Source organism: Marmota marmota, unplaced genomic scaffold, assembly GCF_001458135.2.
Source record: "Marmota marmota marmota unplaced genomic scaffold, marMar, whole genome shotgun sequence".
Lineage (NCBI taxonomy): Eukaryota > Metazoa > Chordata > Mammalia > Rodentia > Sciuridae > Marmota > Marmota marmota.
The window spans coordinates 7,035,930-7,043,709 of NW_025999961.1; the positions used below are offsets into that span (position 1 = coordinate 7,035,930).

The window sequence follows — 7,780 nt, forward strand, 5'->3', positions numbered from 1 at the left end:
TAAAAAAAAAAAAAAAAAAAAAAAGATTCCCTGAGCACTTTACCTCTGCCAGGGAATTCTTGGGTCATTAGTGAGAATATTTTTGGTTCTTACACAGAGATAGTATGATAGATGTTGAGGGTATGGTCAGAGTCTAGAACTTATTTAATTCCCTCCCTCCCTATAATTTGGATATACTATGGATTTTTTTTTGTTTGTTTTTTTTGAGACAAGGTCTTACTATATTGCCCAGACTGGTCTTGAACTCTTCTGGGCTCAAATGATCTTTCTTCCTTAGCCTCCTGAGTAGCTGCAAGTATAGGTGTGTGCCACAGCTCCTGGCTACTATATTTTAAATCACTGTTTATTCTGTTGATACAATAGCCTGGTCTTTAAAGTCATAGAAATATGAATAATTCAATAGTATTCTTCAATTGTACACTTTCTCTTATAAAAATGTAGCCTGCCACTTTGATGTACACAATAATTAAAGCAACTATTAGACCTAAGTAACATGTTTCTACTCTACTGCTAATGGATATTGAAGTAATTTGATATTAGTTTCCCTGTGAACAAGTTTTTTTTTTTTTATCTCTTAATTTTTAGATCAGGTACCAAGTGAAATTTTGATTATTGAATGACATTTAAATTTTTTAAATAAAACTTAAGTTTGAGTTGTTTTTTAACAATATGGACGAATCTGCACAAATCTGTCCTCTTTGTCACATAGTTGTATTTGTCAGATGCTGGGTTGGGTCAGGGATGTAGTTGTAGGTAAGGGACCAACTTTCCCAGTTGTGGGGTGATTTTCCTGGTTTTAGTATTAGAACCAACCCCTACATCCCACACAAACTGGACACTGACTGATTGTAGGAACTGTTGTGGGACAGAATACAGCTCAATTGCCTCTGTGTGCATCAATTCTGAAGCCAAAATGTCTGAAGTAACTGAGCCAAAGACTCCACAATCTTGTACATGAAATGAATTACTAGTTAGGGACTTCCCTGAGAGTTGATTATAAACAAGGAGTTTGCTAAGACACATTCTCCATGATTTTTATCATCTTTTCACAAATTTAAACTTTTAGGATGAAAGATTTTCCACAAATGGTCTAGAAGTAGCCATCCATTCATTTATTTCCTTATTAGACATGAAGGGAAAAAACATATTAGACTGTTTGTTAAAATACAAAAAATGGAGCTGGGGTTGTGGCTCAGTGGTAGAGTGCTTGCCTAGCATGTGTGAGGCACTAGGTTCAAATCTCAGCACCACATAAAAATAAATAAAATAAAGGTCCATTGACAACTAAAAAATATTTTAAAAAATACAAAAATGTTGTACAGCTCTTCTAATTTAAAGGTGTAAAATTAAAGAAATTTACAAGGTATACTGAGGACTAGTGCGGGAATATTTTAAATAGAGACATCTGTTTGTGCTTCCTATGTAAAAATAAGCTATTTATTTGAAATGTGAAATTAAAGCACATCTCTTCACTGTGATGTGGAATCCTTCCCTGGTGCCTTGGAGAGGATAAGGAAAAGTTATATCTGACTAGGTATCCTTTTAAAAGTTTAATTTTTAAAGGTTTCTGTGTGGACTGCAAAAAAAGGATAAAATCATTGTTCATTATGCCAAATGGCATAGACTCATTTGCAGTGATGACATTATAGTTTTTATATAGTATAGCTGCTATGATTAAAAGATTTTAAATGACATTTTTCCCTTTGGGGACAAGGCTTTCCTAGAAAAAAATCCGATTAATTCCTTCCCTATTTAGGTTAAAGTTAATACTTGAAGTCTTCTTATGGGAATAAATGGCTTTGATTTTTTTTCTCTAGAAACCAAGTTCTGTCCGCATCGATCAACTAGATCGTGAGCAGTTCAACCCTGATGTGATTACTTTTCCGATTATCGTGCACTTTGGGATACGCCCTGCACAGTTGAGTTATGCAGGAGACCCACAGTAAGATATTTCTCGGTGTTTGTCTTAGCCACTTTCACCTTCTACTAACAGCTGAATTAGCAGAGGAATACCCTTTAGTGGACATTTTCCTTTTTAAAAATTAAGAATTGAAATGAGCCATGTTCCAAATTTAGGTTACCAAATGGTAGCTCCTGAAGAATGATTTTTTTCTCTACTATTTGACTATAAGAAATTATTATGAAAATAGATTATCCTTGGCAGTGTTGGTCAACTTGAGTCCTGTATGGTTTTAGATTTTAAGGAGCTTTTCCTTTATTTGTCATTATAATAATTATTGTTATCATTTTTTATTTTTTCAGTGCCCTCTAGAGGAAAGTAGCACCATATTGGTTCCTAGCACTGCTGAATTTGTGCATAATTCTATTTTGGGGGGCATCTTATTAAGATCTCAAGACTCCTTGCAGAGTCAAGGGTTGTGTTGGAAGTAGGAGCCACATGTCCTACTTAAGAGTTGTTACTTTGCACATTTGGGTTTTTCCAACTGGCATGTTAGTCTTTTTCTGGTAGAAGATGAGGATGTGTGGGAGTGGAGATAGTACCATTGTATTCTTCAGGAGTGCTTGGATTTCCTACCTTGTTAAACAGTTTCCTGACTTAATTTTTTTAAAATAAAGGATTCATGATGGGAGAAAAGGGATGGGAGATTTTCAATTCATAAATACAGTTCTGGCTGACATATATTAGAAGAGGCTAAAGGGTTTTGTTCTTTTTTTTCCCCCTTTGGATAAAAGTATGAAGCAGTGAACCAGGCACTGTGTAAGTACTTCTTTCTTTCCTCCATTCTCTAAAAAAAATGTTATCAAAAAAGGAGAGCCCAGCTCAGGCCAAGAAAGGAGCAGTTTCATTATGACAGAAAATCTTTTGCAAATCCCTTCTTCTCAGAAAAATGTTAGTAGAATGTGATTAGGCTCTCGTCAACTCAGATGACAGGACTGTGAATTGATGGACTGCATATTCTCTTCATTCCCAGATGTTAAACAGTATTCTTTAGACTGATCCAGGTTGTCACATATGTGGCTACAACAAATATATTTATTATGATTATGGTAAATAGAAATTGGTGTATACCATTTATCTTTTCCCTCTCCAGTGGAAAAATGGGTACAGTTATGTGTCTCAGGTATCAGCACAAACAGGGTGCTCTATTCCAATACTCTTTAGCTGATTAGCCCTATTAAAGAAGGGGTTTTCTTCCAACAAAAGAAATATTTCATATTTAAGTATAATCATTCACTTGTAAAAAGGTAATAACAACGAGAAAGAGGACATGTTTCCATTGACTAAAGTGTTTCTGTGTGTCTTCTTTGGAATTGTTTCCAGAGATTCATCTTTATAGTCACATTCATTTTCAACTCAAATAAGCAATAATCAACTTAATCACCAGGTTCCAGATGACTTGCCATCCTGCCCTCCAATCCCAAAACCTTAGAATGAAGGTTTGCTGCCATTAAGGATATTCAAAGGAATGTGATTTATGACTGAGCAGGCCTATTAAAATAATTGGTTATCTCACTGTAGATTGACTTCTCTGTCTGAGATGTCTGTCTTGTCCTTTTCCTTAGGTACCAGAAACTGTGGAAAAGTTATGTGAAACTTCGCCACCTCCTAGCAAACAGTCCCAAAGTCAAACAAACTGACAAACAGAAGTTGGCACAGAGGGAGGTCGGTATTGAAACTGATTCCTTGGTGATTAATGATGATGTACCTCACATTTATTTCAAGATTGTTGTATTACATTGTACTTGTAAAATAAGTTAAAAATATAAAAAGTGCTTTTTTAAACAACCAAACTTTATTTCTCTCCTCCGTTAGTATATTGATCATTTAAAAAAATCTCCTGGTACCCAAGAGAGGAGGATTTGTTTCTTAATGTGTTAATACCTTTGGGAATAATTTTTTTTTTTTTTTTTTTTTCATTTTTGGTAGTGCTGAGGATCAACCCAGGGCCTTGCACAAGTAAGGCAAATGCAGCAAACGCTGTACCATTGAGCTACACTGCCATTCCATCAAATATATCCTTCATAGAAATTGAAAAAAGCTTAAAAGTTTGCTAAATCGGCCTTTTATTTTTGAATATAAAGTGCACATTATGCAGCATTGAGTCTTACTGAGATTTCTTGGTCTTAGGGTCATAAAAAGTCTTTCATAATTCTGGTGGTTTATCAGAGTGAACATGTTTTGTAAGGTTTGATATCCCACATTCCATATTTCTTCACTAATGAGTAGTAGTATTCTTGTTTTCCAGGATTGATGTTTTAGTTTAAATTTGAAAATAAATGGATTTAGTATCAATACAGAATTTTGTCTCAGTGAGGTTTTTTCTGCTGTAATAGTAGAATAGCAAGGCTTGGAGGCTGGGGAAAGTGAATTCCGGCTTTGTCACTTACTGTGACTTGAGCCAGTCAGCTTTTTTGTAAAGGAGGGTTGAAGACTGAGAAGCTGACTGAAATATGCCTGTTTTAATGCACCCAAGGAAAAAGATGGGTGTGTGGGCTTCTGAAATGCTCCATTTAACATCTGTCCTATGGTGTTTGGTCTGTAGTAGGAACTTAATCAGTGGTGGAGGTTGTGGTGATTCCTCTTTATTATGAATTACTATGAGATTTTTTTTAATTGAACTGCACGTATACAAATATAAAATTATTTCTTATAATTAATTGTCTGAAGGGTATTGAAGGTGAAGAGTCAGTTCTTGATTGAGTCTCCCAGGTGAAATTTTGGATCATTTATCTTTTTTTTTTTAATGTCCCCTTATAGCAGGAACGTAAAGAGGTTTGCAAATTAGAAGGCAATTTTTAGAATTTGTGGGTTGCAGATTAAGTGATTGTCTTTCTTAGATGGAAATGCTTAACATAAGGCTTGATATGAATATAATTTTTACGTGCTGAATTCAAATCCCAAACACCACATTTTGTTTCTCTTATCAGTGAAAGGACATATTTTGTTCGAATGTGCCAGATTAGTAGATTTGGTTTAGAAATTTCCTTATATAGTTACCATTAAGGATCACCTTGGCTTCACACATCCCAGCCATCATTTCAAATAAAATATAATTCTGCACAAAGAGGTTTGAGTACCTGAATGTAGGGATGATACTGAATTGTAAAGATAGTATCGAATATGTGAATCCAACTTATTTTCTAATGCTTGCTGTTTGGCTTAATATTGCTTTACAACTATCAAGTTACTCATCATAATGAGTTCTTTTCTAGGAAGCACTCCAAAAAATACGACAGAAGAATACAATGAGGCGAGAAGTAACTGTGGAACTAAGTAGCCAAGGATTCTGGAAAACTGGCATTCGTTCTGATGTCTGTCAGGTGATGACACTTCTGAGAACACAATTATGCCCATCTCTCTCTTCCTTTAGAAGGCATTGGCACTGAAATTTTGTCTAATTGAAAAGTTTCTATGGAACACACTACCCTCAGGCTAAATGGAACAGGAAGCATAGATTGTTTTCTGTTGTTTGGGTTTTATTTTTGTTGTCTGTTCTGGTGTTGTTGTTGTTGTTGTTATTGTTTTTGTGTGTGTGTGTGTGTACGTCTGTGCGTGTGGGTGAGGGGGGAGGAGTGTATGTAGTAATTCAGACTCTTTACTTTAGATAAAGCTATGTCTGCCTTCAAATGCACCTGCCTAATTGCAGCACACATGTAGATGCTGGTACAAAAGAGATAATCCAGCAGCCGTACAGGATCTTTGGAGTGTACAAACTTTCTGGAACAATGACCTAAATTTATATTGCAGAGAACTGAGGGCATTAATGAACAGAATCAGTATGCATTTCATATTTGAACCAAATGACAGTATTTTTTTTCTCTTTGGTGAACTCAATAGAGAAATATTTCAGCCATGGGTAACTGACTCGTTAATGAGTATTTTTGTCTTTCCCATGGGTGGGATTTATACCAGATTAGATATCACCCAAAACCAGCATATTCTTAAAATCTTCAAGATAACTGTTCATTGCACTTCATGAGAATTACAGTAAAGGAAATGAGTGTGCAGACTGGGTTAGATAATGCAATTTGCTTTGTTCAGCCTTTTGGAAAAATACGTCCAGGCTTCCACTTGTCTGTTTTGATGGTACCATTCATTGTAATAAGTTCAGGCAACTTCTTAGATATTTATTTCATCATAAAGAATTTTTTGAAGAAAATCAATGTTGGCATTTAATTATTATATTGAACAGTACAGTTTAATCCAATAATTAAAAGTATTGCTACACAATTCATTTACTGAGTGATATCCAAAGCTAACTATTTTTGTATTAAGATGAACTACTATTGATGCAATGCTAAATAGTTTGAGAATAATTATCTACAGTGGTAACCAATTACATTCAACATTTTCTCAGTTATTTTTTCAATAGACCAATATTTTTTACTATCAGTCCTTTGAGAGGTGAATATTTTCTGTCTTTGATTCTTTCCCAGCACCATTGGAAGTCATATCTCTTCATTTTTTCTATTTGTTAGTGTTTCTACAAATCCAGCGTTTGGTAATCTCAGTGATAAGTAAATCAGAGTTCATTATTTAAGAAGTCATAACATTTTAGGAGCTATGGGCATGGCTCAGTGGTGGAAGCATTTACCTAGCACATTTTGAGGCCTAGCACATTTGATCCACAGCACCAAACACACGAGAAAGTTTCATCAAACTGTGGTGTATTAAGAATTGCAAGAAAACTTAGAGCCTCCTAGTTTATTGGTTTTTATAGTTGTGTTTTTGATTAACTCTGAAGTATTTTTTCCAAACAAAACCCCGTGGAGCTGTAATTTGTAAAAGGAGGGAGGAAAAACTGTCTGATGAATGGTCGGGTGCTGGTGTGGAGAGAGTGTCTCGTTTTACTTGATTTCTCTGCTCCATGTAGCAGTCATTAAGCCGGTTTATTCCACTGAACTTTTTTTTTTTTTTTTTTAAGTATTAAACCCTTTTATTCTTTTTTTTGATAAAACAGGGATGCTAAATGATCTGTTCCAAGGTAGTTTTATATTCTTTAGCAATATCATAGATGTCTTGCTCTGGCTGCACAGCTAGTAGAGAGGCAGCTCAAAAATTAGGTTCTCTTTTTCCTCTCTGTGTTGTCTTCTATATTCTGCCTCAGGGTAGGTAGGCAAAAGGACTCATTTGCCTTGATTAATGGTCAGAGAAAATGGATCCTGGTTAATTCCCTGCAAAAGTGAATGCTTCGTGTTCTAATAATAACTTTCCCTCTATAGAACTCCCCCTGTTCCAAAGAGAATTGCCATCTATTTAGAAGTCATGCTTTCATTCCTTGTTTCTTTTAGTAGATGTCTTTTTAACATTTAAATACGATTACCCTCATGTTTAAATGACTTGATAAGAATCTAAATTGCTGGGCTGGGGATGTGGCTCAAGACGTAATGTGCTTGCCTGGCATGCGTGGGGCGCTGGGTTTGATCCTCAGGACCACATAAAAACAAAATAAAGTTGTTGTGTCCACTGAAAACTCTCTCACTCTCTCTCCCTCTCTCTCTCTTTTAAAAAAAAAAGAAAAAAGAAAGAATCTAAATTGCTGCCTCTGAGTTCATATGTATAGAAGGAATTACTTATGGTTTGTTTAAAAAAAAAGAAAGAAAGTTTGTATATAAAAAGGAATGAAAATGAGCTAGCCAGCTACCTAAAAAATCAGTATAATCTAAAGAGAAGAAAATGTAAGGGATGGAGGTATAGCTCAGTGGTATAGTACTTACCTAGGATGTAGGAGGTCTTGGGTTCCATCCCCAGTATCTGAGAGAGAGAGAGAGAGAGAGAGAGAGAGAGAGAGAGAGAGAGAGAGAGAGAGAGAGAGAG

The 7,780-nt window shown here is 35.3% G+C and overlaps 1 protein-coding gene across 1 annotated transcript in view; it reads left to right on the forward strand.

Moving 5' to 3' along the window:
• Positions 1 to 7,780, forward strand: part of Drosha (drosha ribonuclease III) — a 120,826-nt gene that overhangs the window by 59,550 nt on the left and 53,496 nt on the right. Inside the window, exons 16-19 of the mRNA XM_048802861.1 lie at positions 586 to 590; positions 1,818 to 1,942; positions 3,526 to 3,625; positions 5,176 to 5,283. Of these exons, the coding sequence (XP_048658818.1) occupies positions 586 to 590; positions 1,818 to 1,942; positions 3,526 to 3,625; positions 5,176 to 5,283 (338 nt within the window). The remainder of the gene's footprint in view (positions 1 to 585; positions 591 to 1,817; positions 1,943 to 3,525; positions 3,626 to 5,175; positions 5,284 to 7,780) is intronic.